Source organism: Carassius auratus, unplaced genomic scaffold (genome assembly GCF_003368295.1).
Source record: "Carassius auratus strain Wakin unplaced genomic scaffold, ASM336829v1 scaf_tig00016509, whole genome shotgun sequence".
In the NCBI taxonomy this organism is placed as follows: domain Eukaryota; kingdom Metazoa; phylum Chordata; class Actinopteri; order Cypriniformes; family Cyprinidae; genus Carassius; species Carassius auratus.
Window position 1 is genome coordinate 53,553 of NW_020524681.1, and position 21,448 is coordinate 75,000.

General features: G+C 35.0%; 1 protein-coding gene and 1 long non-coding RNA gene across 5 annotated transcripts in view; one reads left to right on the forward strand and one right to left on the reverse strand.

Moving 5' to 3' along the window:
- The window catches only part of LOC113075228 (glutamate receptor 4), a 67,670-nt gene that overhangs the window by 43,130 nt on the left and 3,092 nt on the right, over positions 1-21,448 (reverse strand). For all 4 annotated transcript variants that reach the window (XM_026247892.1, XM_026247891.1, XM_026247894.1 and 1 more), the window contains exons 2-7: positions 13,709-13,893; positions 9,772-9,825; positions 8,404-8,562; positions 5,312-5,479; positions 1,231-1,335; positions 1,000-1,107 (exon numbers count right to left, since the gene is read on the reverse strand). In XM_026247892.1, the coding sequence (XP_026103677.1) occupies positions 1,000-1,107; positions 1,231-1,335; positions 5,312-5,479; positions 8,404-8,562; positions 9,772-9,825; positions 13,709-13,893 (779 nt within the window). The remainder of the gene's footprint in view (positions 1-999; positions 1,108-1,230; positions 1,336-5,311; positions 5,480-8,403; positions 8,563-9,771; positions 9,826-13,708; positions 13,894-21,448) is intronic.
- Positions 1,037-15,375, forward strand: LOC113075229 (uncharacterized). The gene is made up of 5 exons (XR_003280896.1): positions 1,037-1,158; positions 5,321-5,487; positions 9,664-9,774; positions 13,781-13,923; positions 14,828-15,375. It is a non-coding gene; the product is annotated as an uncharacterized LOC113075229 (long non-coding RNA).

A 21,448-nucleotide genomic window follows, 5' to 3' on the forward strand; every position in this document is an offset into this window, starting at 1 on the left:
TAAAATATGAACCATCTGAGCTTGTCTAATTTTAATTGCTAAAAGGTTCTGAGTTTCTAGGCCTTTAATGATGATGTCCTGCAAAATTGATTTTCGGCTGTGAGCTGTTGTAGAATCAGAGGTTAGATAGTGACTCAACTCTTGTTAATGCCCCTGACTTAAATGCAACTTTTAGCAAGTTTGGAATAGCCTGAGCCAGTAAGTGGGCGGCTCTCATGGCCTTTGAGCAGTAACCATTGAGCTTCTTCTGTATGCAATATGGCATTTATGTAGCTTAAATAGCAGAACTTGATGCCAAGGTCATGGGTTGCATTCCCATTTTGGATTGAAGCACCTACCAAATGCATTAATATAAAAGTAAATGTTCTCAGGCTAAAGAACTGACAGCGAATGCAAAGTCATACAGCATATCTTTACATATGTATAGTCAAATTCACCTTATTATAATTGTGTCCATGGTGCTCCTGTTCTTATTTCATTAGTTTGTGACAGAATGGGATGGAATTGTCACAGGCATTCTGTCAGCTCATCCATTATTAATCCCTGAGTGACTTTTCGACAAAAAACTTTTTTGACACCCCTGACCAAAACCAAATTGAGTCAGCTAGTGAAACAGCGCCTTAAGAATGACTGCTATAACTATGGTGATTTGTTGGAAACGATGGTTACTATGGTGCTTTTTTTAAGGGAAATTTTAACAACAACCTGCATGCATATGTAAACTTTTTTTTTCTTCAGTATAGCCCCCCGTTCCTTTATTTATGGCTAAACTGATGACATTAACATTATAAATGAAACAATGCACAGTCAGCTCTTTCTCTCTCTCTTTCTCTCTCTCTCTTTCAATGGCTTGATTTCTTTCCTCGTTTTCCTCACCAATACATTCCAGAGCAATGAAGGTTAGTTTTAAGTATGTCTAACTGATGTATTGTGTCCTGTTCCCTCTAGATGGCACTACATGTGTAAATCAGCAGATGTGGGTGGTTGCGTGTACATTACCATTATAGTTGTGACGATAACCGTTCTGTTCTCTATAGCAGAGTCATTTCCCATGGAGAGCTCATTCTGGACCAGAACCAATTTATCCAGATCGTTCCAGTAACCGATCTGCAGATGATAGATGATGAGATGATTAATCCTGTGTGTGTGTGTATCTAGGTAAAATTACGGTGTGTATCTGTATAAACGAATGCTTGTGTGTGTCGGAATGCAGTGTGTTGTGTGTCTGACCTTGCGGGGGCCGTTACTCTTTAGCTCAAAGACGTCCATGGTGTAGTTGACTCTGCGTCCATAATGATCAAACTGGATATTCCCAGTGAGACCCTGGATTCTCACCTTCACACACATACACAAGGATGTATTAGTAAGAAAGAATACACATCACTTATGTTAAACGTAGACCAAATATATTATTTATAGCTACAATTTACTTTGCTATGCGGATTAAAGATGAGTTAAATATGTCAGATTTGATAGCAAGTTTATGTATCCATTGCATCTTCTTTCGCCAAGCTCCCATTTAGTCCCACCCACTCCCATTGGTCGTACAGAGTCCCACCCACTCTTACCTATCAGACAGTGTTCCCCCCACTCCAACCTTCAGTTCGGAGTCCCGCCCATTCTTACCTTTCAAACAGCATCAAATCCACTCCCACCTGTCGAACAGACCCCTGCCCATTCTTACCTGTCAGACAGTGCCCCACCTACTCAAACTTGTCGTACAGATAAGGTGCATTCGACTTAGGGTGACCATATGCACCGTTCATACGGGACACGTCCCAGCCAGAATTTTAATAATGCCTTAAACATCCAGAGCAGCTTGACCAAGTAACATGCAGGTATTGTACATAGTCGACCAATCGTGGGGCTGCATGTGAGAAGGTGAGATCCTGAGGGAACAATCAAAGCTATGCAAATATGCGCAAGTGTTTGTTCGTTCGATTGACTTGAAGCGTCACTGCGCACAAATCCAAAAAAAACAAAGTGCGCCACAATCCTTCAAGTCAAACGAACGAACATACACGTAAAAGCGATTCAAAAGTATAAGGAGCCGTCTGCTCTGCTCTTTATAACTCTCATGAATGTATCACAACGATCAACCAGCACAGTACAAATAGCCAAAACCTGGATATTTTAGGCAATATTAAAGGGGGGGGCGGGTGAAATGCTATTTCATGAATACTGAGTTTTTTACACTGTTAAAGAGTTGGATTCCCATGCTAAACATGGACAAAGTTTCAAAAATTAAGTTGTACGTTTGAAGGAGTATTTTTGTTCCCAAAATACTCCTTCCGGTTTGTCACAAATTTCGGAAAGTTTTTTCCGAGTATGGCTCTGTGTGACGTTAGATGGAGCGGAATTTCCTTATATGGGTCCTGAGGCACTTCTGCCGGAAGAGCGCACGCTCCCGTATAGCACAGCACTGAGAGCACAACAGACTTCACTGATCAGAGCGAGAGCGTCGCGAAATGTCACAAAAGGAGTGTGTTTTTGGTTGCCAGGGCAAGACAACCCTGCACAGATTACCAAAAAAAAAAAAAAACAGCATTAAGGGACCAGTGGATGGAGTTTATTTTTACAGAGCATCTACGGAGTTGTGCAAGTGTTTGTGTTTGTTCCCTGCATTTCGAAGATGCTTGTTTTACAAACAAGGGCCAGTTTGACGACGAATTTGAGTATCGTTTATTTCTTAAGGATGATGCAATCCCAACGAAAAAGGGTCACGATCGTGTGTTGGAACCACAGGTGGTGAGTAAAACTGCTTCAAATATCTCTGCCTCCTTGTTAGTGCGTCCCCTCCCATGCCGGAGACCCGGGTTCGAGCCGTGCTCGGAGCGAGTCGTTGCTGCTGCTGCTTTCGTTCAGTTTCAGCATCTGGATCTGATTCTGGATCATAAATATACGCTGAATCTAACTGTAAGCCGAGGTTTGTTTTGGATGATGGTTTTTCCCTCACGGTAATGTCACAGTTTCCACATGCTCTCAACACAAAAGCCTACTGGCGCTCGTGATTCTTTAGCTCCGCCCACACATCACGCCTCCAGCCGGTCATGTTTTTCCGGGAAAAATCGGTACAGACTGTCTTTCTCTTATGAATATAATAAAACTAAAGACTTTTTGGAGTTATGAAGGGTGAAGTACTACTCTATAGGTACTCAAGATTAACAGGATATTGAGTGAAAACGAGCATTTCACCCCCCCCTTTAAAATCCTGGCTGGGATGTGTCCCATATGAACGGTGCATATGGTCACCCTAGTTCGACTTTAACCATGGCTACAGATGGCAGTTAACAAGAGTAGCCAATTACGGTTGGGGGTAGAGTTGAAAATGGAGCTGTCAAGTTGGACACTTTCTGCTCCGGGTAGTGACGCTTGCGCGATATTTGCATATGGGGCAGCTGTGGTCTAATGGTTAGAGAGCTGGACTTGTTACCTGAAGGTCTTGGTGCTGGCAGGAGTTGTGGCAGGGGGGAGTTAATGAACAGCGCTCTCTTCCACCCTCAATAGTTTGACAATATTTACACAACTATCAATACTTTGTTGACCAATTACCAAGAAATGCTTAATTTTGTTCAGTCTATGGTGTGAAAAAGTTGCATTAGCATTTTAGGAAAAAACACATAAGCAAAACATGGTAGGTCAAAGTGTCTGAATAATTTTTGGTCCCAAATATATATATATATTTTAATCAATTTCATTAGTAGTCCACTGTATGAAGAATTTTTGGGTAATATGTCACAGTTTGTTTTATTTTGCTATACTCACTTGTGGAAATGAATTATTGTGTCCCAAAAATATACATATCACAAATTATATCTGGTGTCTGTTGGTTTGACTGTACATTAATTCTTGTTAAAATTACAAAGTAATTCAGTCAAGAGCAGTGACTGAGCTTGTAGCTAAATTAGGCGCGATCCCTTAAAGAGACAATGGATGCATCCAATATAATACACATATGACTGTTTATTTTCACATAGGACATAACCACAGTTTTTTTCCATCATACTTCCATCATATGTATTTGTCGGTACAAGTGCAAAAGTTTTTTTTTTTTTTTTTTTTTTACTCTTTTGAATGTTTAAAAATTGGCAATTGGCAAGGCTTAAAACCTTTTGTGAAAATGATAAGCTTTCGTGATGATGCACAGCAGTGGCCTGTCAGCTGTCCTGATCATCTTTTTAGGCTGGCCTCAGCCTGACGGTTGAGATCGCCAGGGACCCTTCCCCAGACGTGGGCCCTTACAATCGTCCCCACCTTTCACCCCACTAGCGACGTCCCTGGTCATATACTATTTAAAAATGGAAAGAACTGGGGCAAATATGCTTTTATCAGTGTTTTATGATAAACGTGACCCAATATAACATTTATATTGGTAGTCGCTCTGGTGAAACTGCTGTGGCTGGGTCAGGCGGCTGCTCTCGAAACACTTTCGCAGCACTTTAATTCCACACATGACAGTCTGCGTGGTCACAAGTCAGACAAAATTTCTAATTGCCATGGACTGGTTCAATGCACCTAATCTTTTCCGACAATCCTGCCCAATCCCACTTGTCGTATAGAGGCCTGCCCAATCTTACCTGTCAGACAGTGTCCCACCCAGCGACACCTGCCTTTCAGTTTGGCAGTTTCAGGTAGTCCTCTACCAAGTCTAACCCATCATACAGAGTCCCACCCAATCCCACCTGTCGTAGAGTCTCACCCACTCTCATTTTTCAGACAACATCCCACCCAGCCTTTCTGTCTTAGATTCTCACACTTGTCTTTTAGTCAGCCTCCTGCCCAGTCTCATTCCCATTTACACCTGCTATAAAGTGTTCCACCCATTCCCACCTAACGTACAAAGTCCCACCCATTCCTATTTGTTGTAAAGTCTTGCCCATTCCCATCTGCCGTACATAATCCCGCCCATTCCCACCTGTCATATAGTCTCACCCACTCTCATTTTTCAGACATTATCCCACCCAGTCTTATCTGCATTAGTCTCCCACTTTGATCTTTTAGACAGCTTCCTGCCCAGTCTCAACTGTCAAAAAGACTCCCGCCCATTCCCACCTGTCATACAGAATCCCAACATTCCCACTTGCCATACAGAATCGAACCATTCCCACCTTCCGTACAGAGTCCTGCCCATTCACACCTTCCGTATATAGTTCCACCCATTCCCATTTGTTGTACAGAGTCCCGCCCATTCCTACCTGCTGTACAGAGTACCGCCCACTTCCACCTGCTGTACAGAGTCTCGCACACTCTCACCTGGCTCACAGCATCCCATCAACTCTCACCTGTCCTTCACAATCCCACCCGCTCTCACCTGTTTCAGAGTCCGTTCCATGTCGATGCCCTGATTCCAAGGAGCAGCTGGGTTGGCCAGACAGTCTCCAGCATTGCCTCTGCGAGAGATGTCGATCTTCTGTCTGCGCAGATTCCGAAATGCCTCCGCCATCACTAGCACACCATCGTACGTCAGTGATGATGAGTACTGAGGAGGTAAAAATAATACTTTGCCTTTACTTCATTCACACTACATTACCCATACTTCCTGTTTACAATCACATATCAAGTATAATACAGAGCCGTACTAGTGCCTAAAGTAGATGTAAATGCAGCAGAGAGGGCATTCTAGGTGAGTGCATTGATTATTGTCTACGCTTGCTCGCTTGTAAGGCTGTGTGCGTAATGCAATGTGACATAAAACTGCAATGTAGCACCGTTGCTACTTGTTACTGGAAAAGCTATTTAGCTGTAAAGCAGTACAGATTGTTGGTACAGAGCAGTAAAGATCCGGAGTGATTGCTGGGGAAAACTGTGCATCGTTTTTCTCTTTATGAGGTATCTAGTGATGAGAAAAAATGCTCAACAATCAAAATGGATTTTCATCTGTTGTTATTTCCATAAACAAATACAAAAGCATGGCTATTTGCATAAGTAGATCGTCCCAATAAGACAGAACGAGTCTCAGTGGCTGGGTCTGCACTGACACTGGTCGTTATGAATGAACTTGATCAGTGGAAATCAAGATTTATGGTTCTAGCAGAGGCATAATAACATCCAATTAACATTGAGGGAAAGACAGGAACAAACAACAATCATTAAAAGGGGAGTCAGCGAGCAAGATGCTGCAAATCAAGAGCGAGGAGGAGATGGAGATAGTCAGAGCTCTTGCCTGTAAAGTGTGCTCTAATGAACCCGTAAAGATTGGTCTGATGTTGCTCTGGTAATTTATAGCAAGGACTGCAAGATGGTAGTGCTAATCAATGGGAGTAGAGAAGGAGCTCCATGTTATCAACAGAGGTTTTTGAACTGAGGACAGCACGAAGAGGTGAGGTTTTGCAGCACAAAATCATCTTAATGAGAATATTTGTTTTTTTTTTTCTAGTTATGGAGAACTGTAATATATTTTATGTGATACCGGTTCACTTTATTTACGCATTATTACGTTTATTTAAGTATTTACGACTATATGTTGCAAACTGCATTTAGGAACATGTGTGAGAATAAGAAAAATTCCAACTGGTCCTTAGAAAAAATAAAACATTTAGACATATAAATAAATATAAATACATAATTATTAAAGCTGCAGTCCATATGTTTTGCCTCTTTACCGCCATCTCTGTTTGAAAACCTGGAATTGCAGTTACTTGCAGAATTAACTTAACCTTGCGTTGGTTGTACTCTGGCACGGCTCCAGTGTGAATTAATCTAATGTTTCGATGAGTATGTGTGTGTGGCAGTCAATCATTGCACCGGTGTGAATCCTATACTAAGTAATCAAAGATATAGCTTATATCTTGGAATATATGACCCAAATAAGGATCTTCACCTCATATTGTCATCTGAACAAGTAACAAGTCTGCCATGTTTGTTCTGACCAAGTGAGGAAAAAAGCAATACAATAAATTGTGCTGCCAATTTAATCTAACGATCAATTAATCAATTATTATTATTGTTATACTTTATTCTCAGATTATTAATGTTAAAACTATCAGAATTGCGTGACTATGAGTATATTGTGTATAAGCTTGTAGAATTCATATTAAGAAATTATTTTAACCCAAAAAGCAAACTACACTCCCTTTAAACTGGTTGTCTTTAAAATACAAACCTTGTGTAATCCCAGGCTATCTGTAATCAGAAGTATATTTAAAACTGGTGTATAATTTAATTTAATTAACGTGTTTCATAAACACATAATCCATTCTGGATTACAATACACCATCAAAAGGATACATTAAAAAGATACGGACTGCTGCTTTAAATTTAAAGCTAGAGAAAGTCTTGAATTAAAATAAATAAGTCTTAAAAATATCTAAAAAAATTTTAACAAACATCTTAATAATATTAAGATAAAGATAAAGAACAGGAGTTGATTAGTAAACTTTTACATGCATTTTACTTAAATATACTAAAATTATTTTTTATTACTTTATTATTTATTTAGTATAAATTATATTTAGTATATAATATGTTTTACTAAAGTTTAAGAGAAAATAGAAGAATTAGAGCAAATCAGTGCTTCTTATTAATTTACTGCCATTGTGTAAATAATATGGAATTGTGTAAAATATAATAAAAGTAATTGTACTCTGATTAAAAGCACTTTGAAATGTAATAGAATATACATAATTGGAATCTGATCCAGATTACTTGTAACTATTTACTACCTTGCACTGTATGTGTGTGTTTATATATATATATATATATAATTTGTATATAATTAAAAAAATATATAATTTTATATATATGAATATAATTTACTTTAAATGGTAGACACTGTATGTGTACTGTATGTATAAATACATAATTATTAAATACAGTTTGAAGCTATATATATTTATTTATTTTAATAAACTATTAATGTTTTGCCTTCATTGTGAATCTTTATAAATGATTTGTCTCTCGGAAATGAGACTAGAATACTAGAATGGTTTCCTAGTCTTCAAAACACAACTTAATCCATGTATTTACTTGTATTTAGACTTTATTACACACATTCCCCAACAGACGGCTTAAACATGGCTCCGGCTTCAGTCTGTCATGGTTTAATTGACTCAGATATTGCTTGGACAGCTGCTCGTTGAATCTCATTGGCTAAAGCTTGACGAAGAATGTGTCCTGTCACAGTTTGATTGGCTAAACATCTGTGTCTGGAATCCCGCCACATGCGTCCGACAGGATTATCAGGGATCCAACCTGATATAAACCAACCCTCCATTCGCCGGCAGATTTCGAAACATGCTGTTTGAGTAGATAAGGATTTATTCTGCTAATTGATTCAATAGTGTTTAGCACAGATCTCTGAGCACGTTTGTGCTAATTCCTTTAGTGAATTGGGTGCTGAAAAATAAAGTGTGCACAAAAGTGTTTGCATTTGTGTTTAATTATGTTGTAAATGTATTTGCGTACCCTGGGTGGGCTCTCGGATCCTGGATACTCCCTCTGATCTAGTTTGTTCCAGCGCTGCATTAGTTTGATCACCATCGGCTTGCTGAAATCCACCAACTGGAAACCAGTGACGTTTGCCCCGCCGTGCATAAACCTCTCAAGAGAAATGTCCTTAAATCCCTGCCGAGACAAAGACAAAAAGCAGATCAGAGTCAGAGCGAATGCAGCCGATTCATTCAGAAGATAAAGAGGTGGAAAAGGGGAGATTGATGGAATGAATGTGAGACAGATTGAGTCATAAGATTTCTTAATATCCCAGATGCTGACGCTAACAAATGTCAACGCAGAATACGTCACGAAGGCCCGAAACTAAATAAGCAACAATAAATCACAACGTAACAAAGTTCAGGTTCAGCAGTCCATCATAGTCAGAGTCTCCGAAACTGAACAAGACTGCAAATTCCTTTAGAGAAACTAGCAGTTCAGATGAATTTATCATCCACATTGAGTTTTACAGTTGATGAGAGGTGCTAAACTCATCATCGTGTTGCTAGGGTGTTTTGGGTAGTTGCTACGTTATTCGCACAAATTAATTAGGGAAAGATAAATACAGATACATTAAAAAAAAAAGATGTGAGAGGTGCAGTGTTGCCAGGGCATTGATTTATGGTTGCTAAGATGATCTGAGTGATGTTTAGTTTGTTGCTATGTGGTTAGGGTGTTTGATGTGGTTGCTAGGTGATCCAATCCTATTAATAAGAGAATGATACAAACAAATACATCAACATTTTAATTAAATGATATTAAAATAAATTCTATATTTAAAAAAAAGAATGGGAGAATTGTATTTACAAATACATAGAAATGTTATGTTAAATGTGTTAAAATGTATTACATTATATTAAATATAATATATTAAATTAATTAAAATGATATATTTTAATTATTAACAAATATGTAAAAAAATATATTAAGTTAATAAAAAATTAAGTACTTTATATATATAAAAAAATGAATTAATTAAAATAAGTTTTAGATTAAAAAATAATTCCAAAAAGATGTGTTTAGAGCTGTTGTGTTCTGGGTGGTTGTTACGTGGTTTCTTAATAAACCAAAAAAAAAAAAAAAACTAAATAAATAAAAAAAAGGTCCTGTGTCTTCAAGTCTCTGTTTACATTCTGTAGGATTGTACATGTGCATGATCATCCAGCAGGTGAAAATGGTGTGTTTGATCAGCAATCATTGTGCCCAAATGTAATACTGCATTCTGGATTTCTTCAGGAAAGTGAAGCTCTGTCGCAGAGAATTACAGCCAGAGGACACGCTGTCTTCTACATTTGTTAATTTCCTCCAGCCCTCCATCACTGGATGAAGCGCGCCAGCACTCACCAGGTTAGCGATGATGTAGTGGTATCCTTTCACATGTTTGCCCACGCTGACAATCTGAGACGGAGAGAGAGAAAGACATATATGTAATGAATAAAGACTTTCAGTCATTACCTTCAGTAATTCAGCCAATATATTCAGCCATATAAATAGAGTTTAGGTTCCAAGACATTGCCATTTCAGAATTGCTTTCCTGTGAATATGATGAATTTGTGTTACTTGTGGCAAATAGGATGCAGTTCAAATTTGAATAAACAACCTTTAAAGACAGACCACTGTGAGGTTGTTAATCGATGGTATATGCTTTTGCTGAACCCATCAGCCTGCATTATTTTAAATTAAGCTTGTAAATGTGTTCAACAGCTGAATTCCTGCCAAGAAACTACATTACCCATAATTCTGCAAACTCTCCACCAATTAGAATTGATGCAAATCAATCTTGTAAAAACTTTTTCATTGGAGGAAGAAATATTACTGATTATGGACTAGCCAGAAGCAATGGTTTGAATAGAAAAACATTTTAAGTAAAAAATGTAGCATTCCATCATTTGCTCAGCAATGGATGCTCTGCAGTGAATGGGTGCCGTCAGAATGAGAGTCTGGTGAGGTGAGGATATATCCAGCAAATTTACATTTTTGGATGAACTACTACTTTCAGGAAATTGTCTTTTTCAAATGTATTTTACAATCAAAATGTAACAATGATCGATATATTTTGCTGGATGTGAGATTTGTCTAATGTGTAAGCAGTGTCTGTGTGAGATCAGCAGACGCTGAGGCCAGATCCACATCTGCTCGAGGAACTTGCTGGCAGGACTCAGGGCATGTAGAGAGAACATTCTGTTGAAGTTGTACTTGACTATGTCAAACTGCGAGACGGTGTGTGTGTGTGTGTGTGAGTGTGTGTGTGTGTCTGGCTGTATCTGCCAAGTCTGCTGTCAGGCTGATAGATGGGCACCTCAGAGGTCTGCCTGAGGAACAAACGGAGCATGCAACAATCAAACATGGCCTGCAATCGCAGAGTTCATAGATCAGATGTATAGAGACACCTTCTGCTGCTCATGTTGATCATCATTAGCATAAAAAAACATGGAGCTGCTACACCGTTTAATGCATACTAGCATTTAGAAGTTTGTGATCAGTGCCTTATTTTTTGTTTGTTTTTTTGAAAGAAGTCTTAAACATAGTAAAAAATATACTATTGAGAAATTACTTTGATTATTATTAAAATTGAAATTACCTGTTTTCTGTTGCAGTTCATTTTGTAATTTTGTTAAGTGTAATTTATTTCTGTAATTGCAAAGCCGAGAAAAAAAAAAAAAATATATATATATATATAAATCGGCTTTGCAATTAGAGAAATAAATTACATTTAACAAAATTACAATAGTATCAATAGTATATTTTTTACTATGTTTAAGACTTCTTTCAAAAAAACTAACAAAAAATAAGGCACTGACCACAAACTTCTAAATGCTAGTATATATATGTATATGTATATAAATGTATTTATATGTATATATGTGTATGTATATGTATATATACATACATATATATATATATATATATATATATATATATATATATTTATATATATATATATATATGTATATATATATATATATATATATATATATATATATATATATATATATATATATATATATATATATATGTATATATATCGACTCCGTTGATATATATATATATATATATATATATATATATATATATATATATATATATATATATATATATATATATATATATATATGTATGTATGTATGACCCACCTTCTCCATGATGGCCTGCAGGATGGCATATATATATTTATGTATATATATATATATATATATATATATATATATATATATATATATATATATATATATATTTATATATATATATGTATATATATATTAGTGGTGGGCATAGATTAATTTTTTAAATCTAGATTAATCTCACTGTAATCTTGAAATTGATCTAGATTAATCTAGATTAAAATGTCTCATTTGAATTCTGCCGAAGGCATTCAGAACAGTGGCAGCTGGCACACCTAAAAATAGATGCAAAATTATTTTTTATAGTCTCAATAAAAAATGTTTACTAAACTTGGGCGAAACTTGTTGTTTACTTAAAATATATATATATTTTTTTGTTCGCGACTCGGTTGATTCAGATCGGCACTTCGGAGCCTGTTCGCGACTCGGTTGAATTGGATCGGGACTTCGGAGCATGTTCGCGACTCGCTTGATTCGGTTCGGCAGTTCGGAGCCTGTTCGCGACTCCTTTTATTCGGATCGGCACTTCGGAGCCTGTTCGCGACTCGGTTGATTCAGATCAGGACTTCGGAGCCTGTTCGCGACTCGGTTGATTCAGATCAGGACTTCGGAGCCTGTTCGCGACTCGGTTGATTCAGATCGGCACTTCGAAGCATGTTCGCGACTCGGTTGATTCAGATCGGCACTTCGAAGCATGTTCGCGACTCGGTTGATTCAGATCGGCACTTCGAAGCATGTTCGCGACTCGGTTGATTCAGATCGGCACTTCGAAGCATGTTCGCTACTCGGTTGATTCAGATCGGCACTTCGAAGCATGTTCGCGACTCTGTTGATTCAGATCGGCACTTCGGAGCCTGTTCGCGACTCGGTTGATTCAGATCGGCACTTCGAAGCATGTTCGCGACTCGGTTGATTCAGATCGGCACTTCGAAGCATGTTCGCGACTCTGTTGATTCAGATCGGGACTTCGTAGCATGTTTGAGATTTTTTTTAAATTCAGATCTGGACATCGAAGCAGGAAGTGTTTGTCAAACAGTTAATTGGTGATAAATGAATATTTGGACTTGAGGCTTTTTTTTTTACCTGTCGATTCAGCATGTACATGGACCCACACACAAAGGTGGACACACTCTAGACTTAATCATCAGTAGGGCTCTAAACTTTTCATCCATTCAGAATATTTGTGTTACCCAAATAAAATAATGACTAAAAGTAACGTTAAGTCTTTGAGAACGGGTTTCTCAAGACAGGTGGTGCATTAGACCAGGGGCTCACATCTCCTGTTTCCAAAATATGGCGTTATTTTATGGCGTTTTTTCCCTGTCAAATGTCAAGAGCGCATTATTGTTGCGCGAAGTACATTAATATAATGCGCGAATCTCTCTCCTCGAGCGCGGAATATAATGTGCGGAGCGCGAATCTCTCTGCTCGCGCGCGCTCTCATTTTTAAGTGCATGCATACTCTCTGATGAGCGAGCCCAGAGAATATTCTTACAAGAGCAACGTGTATCTGAGAGCGCGCGCCCAGTTCCCGCGCGCAAGCAGAGAGATTTGCGCTCGCGCATTATATTAATGTACTTTCGCGCTACAATAATGCGCTTTCGACATAGATGAAAGTCATCATAGCTTGCGTAGTATAGACCCAGCTCCCAACCCAACTTTGAGAATAGATTAACTGCGATATTTTTTTATCGCCCGATAAGGGTCTCATTAAGTGAAATTTTAAGAATTATAAAAAATTTTACTCTTCTGCTCACTAAATCTGCATTTATGTGATCAAAAAATACAGTAAAAACAATGATGTTGTGTAATATTTGAAATTAAATTACATTTTTTAAATCAATACAAAAAAATCCTGAAAATTATATTAAATGAATTTTTTTATTAAACTATATATATATAAATAAATCAATAAATGTATGCATTTATACATTTATATTAATTCATGAATTTTTATATTAAATCATTATTATTGTAGTTATTTTATATTAAATATTCATTCTAATTTAATAATAAATATGATTGTTTTAGAAATAACAATTACATGTTATGAAGAAAAATGTACTTGTAATTGTTAAACTTGCCTGTTAAGGAAGTAAATGGGATGGTTTTTATTACATGTTGACTTTGCTTTGTGATGCACTGGACGTCATCCTCACCTGTTCCAGAATGTTCTGGAGTCGTTCTGCCTCGAGGTCGATGACGAACTTCTTCTCCTGTCTTCGGTCCAGGTCTTCCAGCAGTCTTCGGTAACTGGCGTCGTTGAAGTTCTCCACACAGATGGCACTGACCTGCCAACCGTTCTGACCCGCCTTCTCCATGATGGCCTGCAGGATGGCATATCCTGACAAAAACAACACCAAAACACTCTAATGTGAATAACATCTCTTTACTCGTACCTTATGTCAACATTTGTCTTCATTGTCTATTTTATAAAAAAAATAAAATAAAAAAAATGGGAGACAAAGATGAGAAATAACTGAGAACTCCCTTATGTCTGCCAAAATAAAAAAAAATAAAAACTATGCAATTAAATGAAAAAAAAAAACATCGTAAATGCAATTCAAATCAGATAATAGCTCAAAGTTTGAAATTTCCAAGATAAATAACTGAGAACTCCATCGAATTATTAGATAAAACAGTAAAAAATATTTTTGTTACTGAGAATATATCTACATTTTGATTAATTTGATTAAGTCGCTTTGGATAAATTTTTTATTTAATATATATATATATTTAATATATATATTTTTTCATTTATTTTGTTGTTAAATATCTAAAACTGAAATAAAAAAGTAATAAAAATTTATAGACATTTTTCTTAAATTAATGAATCATAAAAATGACAAAAACACAAAAATACTACATTTATAAACCAAAATTTTTAAATAAACTTTCATTTGAAATATTGATTAAACACTAAAAGCATCTCAACAATACTCCAATATGTCTTTATGTAAATTAAATAAGTTTTAAGTTTATGTACTAAATAACACGCTAAACCTGAAATAAAAAACAACTATGTAAATATAAAAAAACAACAAAAGCACACAACAACATTACTTAAACTTGAACTAAAATGTAAATAAAAATACAAGATAAAAGCACATTCAAAATATAAATAAAAACTAATAGTACCTTGAAGATACTAAAATAACACTGAATACATTATATCTGCCAACGTTAAAAAACTAAATTAATTTTATGTCAATACTAAAAAAGGAGGAAGCCACATTCACCTTTCCAGACTCTGTGTGTGTGTGTGTGTGTTTCTACAGGTGTGTGTTTGCGCTCTGTCCAAGCATCCCGTGTGTATTCTGCATCCGTGTGCCAGTTATGTCAGCCAAGAGCAACAGATGTCCTTTAAATTGGCCCTTAGTCACACCGCAGGACTTTGGACATCAGGACAAATGAAATATCCAATGCGCCTCTGTGTGTGTGTGTGTGTGTGTGTGTGTGTGTGTGAGCAGGTTCAGAACAACTGATAGGACACAAACCACAACACAGACAAACCACAGATGACCGTGAGCTCACACACACACACACACACACAATAATGAAATGGCACCAGCTGTCCCGTGAGTAAACACAGACTGGCAGCAGAGAGCTGGAGAATCCTCTGTACACAAACACCAGTCTGTGTGTGGACAGAACGGACGGACGGACGCTTGCCTCTCGCTCCGTGTGTAAACACACTCTAGACCTGCTGCTTTTCAAACACACTGTGAATGTATAGACATGTGATGTGCAACTAAATACACAGGTTCAACCGAAGCACGGCATGAGAGTCTTCAAAAGGCAAGAGTTCGGAGAAATTCTGTGTCAGTTCTCAAAATGACTCAAAATATATTTTATAATACATTTTTTAAATATATGTTTCTTCTATGTAAATATTTTAAAATATTAAAAATACTGTTATAAAAATGACTGTAACATTTTAAAATATTGTAGAATATCAGTTAGCAAAATGGCTCAAATAATTGAGTGCTATATGTAGTTTTGTAATTTAGCAATATTTGAAAACATTTAAATAAATATAGTTTAATATTTTTTTTACATTGTACAATTTCGAATACACTGAATAATTTCAAAGTCAACGTGCATATGCAGTTTTATTCCATAATGTGACATTTCTGTGAAAGAAAGTAACATATTCTACAATAGAAAAAAAATGGACAGCATTTTATTTTAGCGATTCTTTTTAATTTGAACACACTTTTCCAATTCAAATTTGTATGTTTTTTTATTTTATTTTATATATATTTTATTTAAAAGTCTGGATTTATCAATGAAGAGTGAAATAATTAAAAACTAAGTTTTGGCACCTTCAATGTTTTATAATAATAATATTATATATTTTATTATTATGCAAAGTCAAATTACCCCAATTTCATACTGCATGATGTCTCATAAACTATTCATTTATTTAACAAATTGTTAATAACTGCGTCGCTCACTTTTAAACATGCATGTTGGTGGCATGCTACAGTTAAAATGTTTAGCATATCATACTACAAACTGTCTCACACTTTTTTCTCATACATGATTGAACACATGATAGGTAAAAATTGATAGCCTGGATGCACTAAAAATTACTTTGGAGTAAAGTGTCTGCTAAATGCATAAATGTAAATGTTTTATTTTTAATAGTGAGCCATATGCAGTCCTTTAGCACTGGACCCGATGGCTTAGTCCGGTCCAGACCGCCAGATGGTCTGTTTCTCGGCTGAAGTGAGCGTGCCAGCAGAAGTGGAGATGTTAGTTTAACTGTGCTGTTAACATTAGCGAGCCCAGTGGATTCCAGCACTGCTGTAACAGAAACACGCTAACCAACGGACGCTAGCTAGCAGTGAAGAACAGTGAAGAACAGAACGACTATCACGAGCGGGGAAATGTAAGTACAAAAAATTGCATTTTTCAATGACCAACATTAAGAAATATATATATATTTTTTCCCCAAAATAAATGATCAGCCTACAGAGCTCAATTTAATAATTCAGTGTGGTTAAACAAGACAAGTTGGTCGATATTATGATTAACTGATGTCTGGACTTGTCTTTAGCATTTTTTGGCTTTAAATCATTTAAAGATACAAATCAGTCGTTTGTCGTTTTTTTTTGTGTCTGAATCAATTGCCTTTGAACGAATCATTGATTGAATCATCCATTCATAAAGACAATCCCTATAGCATCCTTCTTGAATAAATCATCCATTTCAATGAATCAAAGTGAATCATCCATTCATAAATGAAGAGTTTATTTGCAAAAACAGATAAACTCATGTTAACATGTTTTTATTGTGTTTTATTGTGTTAGTTAGTTTTTTCTAATCAGAATAACCCAACTGCAGCTTGATCGAGAATAACTGGAATGCACGATAAAAAATATGATTTCTGAAAATTGTTAAAAACATAGGCCTAGTTATCTGTTTTTGTTAATGAACTCTTTAAATACTGTTACTTGCTTTGTTCTTGAATGAATCACTCATTTGATGGATCAATGATTCAATGATCCATTAATAAAAAAACAGTTCTTGAATGAATCAGCTGTATAAATGAATCGTTTGAATAAATGACTCACTCATTAAGACAGTGCAAGTTTTAATTTCATATTTAAATGAAGTGTATTTAGTTTCAATATTCAAAGTATTATTTTAAAACATTAATCTGAATGAATCAGACTTTAAAAGAAATTGGTTGAATAAATGACTACAATGACTTACTCATTTAAAGTATAATTTCTTTTATATAAGTAAAATTATATTTTAGTATTCATATTATTTATGAATTTTTTTTTTCTGAATGAATCAGCAGGGTCCAGTTAGAATGAACTGGTTGAATAAATGACTTCAATGACTTACTTAAATGATCATTTAATTTTATAATTAAAAAAAAAATATATTTCAATAAAATATTAATTTCTCATAGAATTGTTTATGCAGCGGTAAGTGCAGTGCCTCTTTTGCAATGCAAAAATTTATTTTATTCATACTGATATAATGCTATTTGGTAACAGAATATATTGTCTTATTAATCTTAATAAATTACCCTAATTTATTGATTATATTAATATGACAAAATATTATGCACACATCAAATAAAGTAAATTATGTTACAAAGGTAAAATACTTCTGGAAATTAGTTTTAACTTTATTTTCGTAACTGCAAAATATTGTCAATGTCAATATTTAGATTTTATTATTATTATTATTATTATTATTATTATTATTATTTATTTTTGTCAATATCACTCACACTTGATCTACATGCATTTCTGATTATTTCTCCTCTGTTTTCTGTAGAAATGCTTTTTAGCTTTTTATTTTAAGACAAACTTGTGACTGGTTGTTTTACACGTCAGAAAAGTGTCTTCCTGTTTAAATGGGTGTTTTTAGGCAAAAGTCAGCTGCAGTTTGAGTCAAATTTTAAGATTTCAACAGTGCTTAAGTATTTTACTTGAACTTTACTAAATAAAGGCACAAATTAAAGAGACATGGCAGTCAACAACTGTAACATTGTGGAGAAGCTGAGGAAATATGCAGAGGCAAGGCATTTCATGGAAAAGCTAGAACAAACAATATGCCAAAAACCACAGGGAACAAAGAACAGAAGGACGGGTAAACAGACAACCATTACATTCAACAAAGAACTAAAGAAACTCTAGGGCTGTATATACAGTCTACAGGAGGCTAACAAGCTAAGATAAGATACAGATAAGATAAGATATAAACTGAATACAAGCACCACGGGAGAAATGAAGTGACATAAAAGTCCGAGACAAAGCACAGAAAACACACACACACACACAAAAAAATACAAAAATAAAAAAGCATGAAAGAGATGATTTGTGAGGACAGCAATCACGCTTATTTTCTGAAACCAACATAAAACTGAACGCCTCAAAATTGCAAAAACAAAAAACAATATCCTTCAAAAAAGGCAAGTTTTGGAAAGGGCAAATTGCACAAGATATACCCTTATGAAACAAAAATATATTGCAGTATAATGGAAAATATAATGTAATATATTAGGCATATATTCTTATATATATGTATTTTTTCCAATATATTGAAAGCGGCAATCATTTGTATATTTTGCAATATATTATATAATATATGTATCATCAATATATTATTAAATGTATTCAAATATATAAAATATTAGAAAATAAAAAGGGAAAATAATATATTACAATATATTTTAAGAAATAAATTGGTAAATATATTTTCCTTTCGTAAGTGTAGTACTTCCAGTGCCCTGTAGTTGGCAACATCACATCTTTTGTAGCATAAATAAACTGTTTCAGAAAAGCTAGGTGTCGTGCAAAATGTAATGTGGAAAAAAAGAGTAAAGAGTAGATTCTCATTTAAAAATGTAGTGAAGTAGAGAGTAAAGTTGCTTATATCTTTGGTACTCGGTACAACTACAAAGTACCCGAAACATACAATAATTGGTTGCATTTACCCAAGTACTTTACACTTCTGAACACAAGCCAGACTTTCCCCTGTGACCATGTGTTGAGCGAGCGATTGCAGACGTTTTAGCCAAAGGATCCGCAATGCAGATCTGCTGAGAGAGGTGTGAGGTCAAGCCCAGTGTCTGTGAGTCTGATAAACCTCCTCAGCGCTCGGGGAATCAACTCAAACACAAGGACAAAGGCAAAATCTGCTGCAGCGTCCTTGGAATCAATGCCAGCTGAGGACGAAGCAGCTCACAAGACAAGATCAGAATAGCGCTTATGAATCATTAATCAATAATTATTAAATAAAGTATCCGTGTTTGGAATCAAATGGTAAATAATAGCCCAGTTTTAGTAAATAGTTGCGAGAAGTTGGCACTAATTAACCTCCACAGTCCACTAGTTGTTTGTTAGACAGCTGGTTATTGACTCTCCTGGACAATCTTTAGTTTGTACTGTGAAGTGTTATTTAACCCTTACGAAAGGAAAATATATTTACCAATATATTTCATAAAATATATTGTGATATATTGTAATATATTATTTTCCCTTTTTATTTTCTAATATTTTATATATTTGAATACATTTAATAATATATTGATGATACATATATTATATAATATATTGCAAAATATACAAATGATTGCCACTTTCAATATATTGCAATATATTGGAAAAAATAAATATATATAAGAATATATGCCTAATATATTACATGATATTTTCCAATATACTGCAATATATTTTTGTTTCATAAGGGAAGTATTATTTATATACTTGTATAGTTTATATTAATATTTTGAATTGAATATGTTTTATATTATTATTTTATATATATTAATGGTTTACATTTATATATCACATTTTATATACATTTTATTTAATTTTATCTTTTATTTTACATTTTTTAATTCTTTTGTCATTTGTATTACTTTTTTAATATTATTATTTGGGAAATTTATTTACTTTGGTATTTATCACTTTATTATTATTTTGAATATATTTTCTATATTATATTTTCTATAATTGTTATTTTTTATTTTACATGTAATAATTTTGTCATTTTTATTCCTTTTTTAATATTACTACATAAAGGTTTAATTAATTTTTGTCACAAATATGGATCTTAATGCTTCAGTTTAAACTTTTTTCTATCATTTTTAATTTTTGTGTACTTTAAGTCTCTCTCTAATATATTGTTTTAGTATTAATTATTCATATAATTTTTATTCATATTCATTAAGTAATCTAAAAGCACAAAACCAGTCTGAAGTCTCTAGGGTATATTTGTAGCAATAGCAAAAAAACATTGCATGGGTCAATATAATCAATTTTTCTTTTATGCCAAAAATCATTAGGATATTAAGTAAAGATATTTTTTACATTTTCTATGGTAAACATATTAAAACTTAATGTTTGAATAGTAATATGCATTGCTAAGAATTCATTTTTAAAAACTTTAAAGATGATTTTCTCAATATTTAGATTTTTTTGCACACTCAGATTCTATCTCAGACAAATAAACCATACATCAAGGAAAAGCTTATTTATAAAATGTTCCAAAAATTGACATTGTGATTCTTTAATTTGAGTTACTTAGTTGTTTTTTTATGCTTACATAACTATTTAGGTTTAATTTATTTTGATGCCAGTTTTCCAGTTAGTACTTTATTTCCTTCCACTTCAAAACAGAAGGACAAAGGCAAAACTGATGGAAGAACACGCTCTTCTGTCTTATGGACTGGGATGAAGCGACTCAAGAGACTAGCGGTCAGATTCAAACATCAGCACTCATTAAGAGAGGGAAGAGATGAAGAAAATGAAGATGAGGGAAGAAGGCGGATGCTTCTCTTTCTGGTGTGTAAGCAGGAGATCACGGATGACTGGATGACTGGCGTCGCTCTGGGCTCCATGAGGAGCAGATCATGCTCCGCTGACCGACAGCAGGCAGGAGCGACCGAGCACATCATATAGAGAAATTCTCTTCTGGAAAGCGGCCTGCCTGACACACACACACACACACACACACTGCAGGGCTCCCATGATGCCAGGCGAGAGAGAATTAGACGGCAGCTGTGACTCCAACACCAACGCCAACTTACGTTTGTGCAGATTCCACTGAAGCTTAAGTGTAATCATGTTTAGCAGTCTGTCTTTCATACATTTGTGTTTCTGATATGTGCAACAACAATCTGGCGTCGTTCCATAAAATATCAAAATGGAAAAAAAAAGATAAATTGTTTATGTGTGAAATATGATATTGGTGACGCTGCTGTTGAATCACAAAAGGAGCCGTCATTGTAAATAATTGCTGAAACACTGTATGAGAAGTTGTTCTCGTTGATTGGTCAACCATCCATTCTTAGTGCGTATTGTAATGTATCGAGTGTTATTTTAGTAGCTATTATATGCTTTTAAAGATTTTATTCATCTTTTGAATCG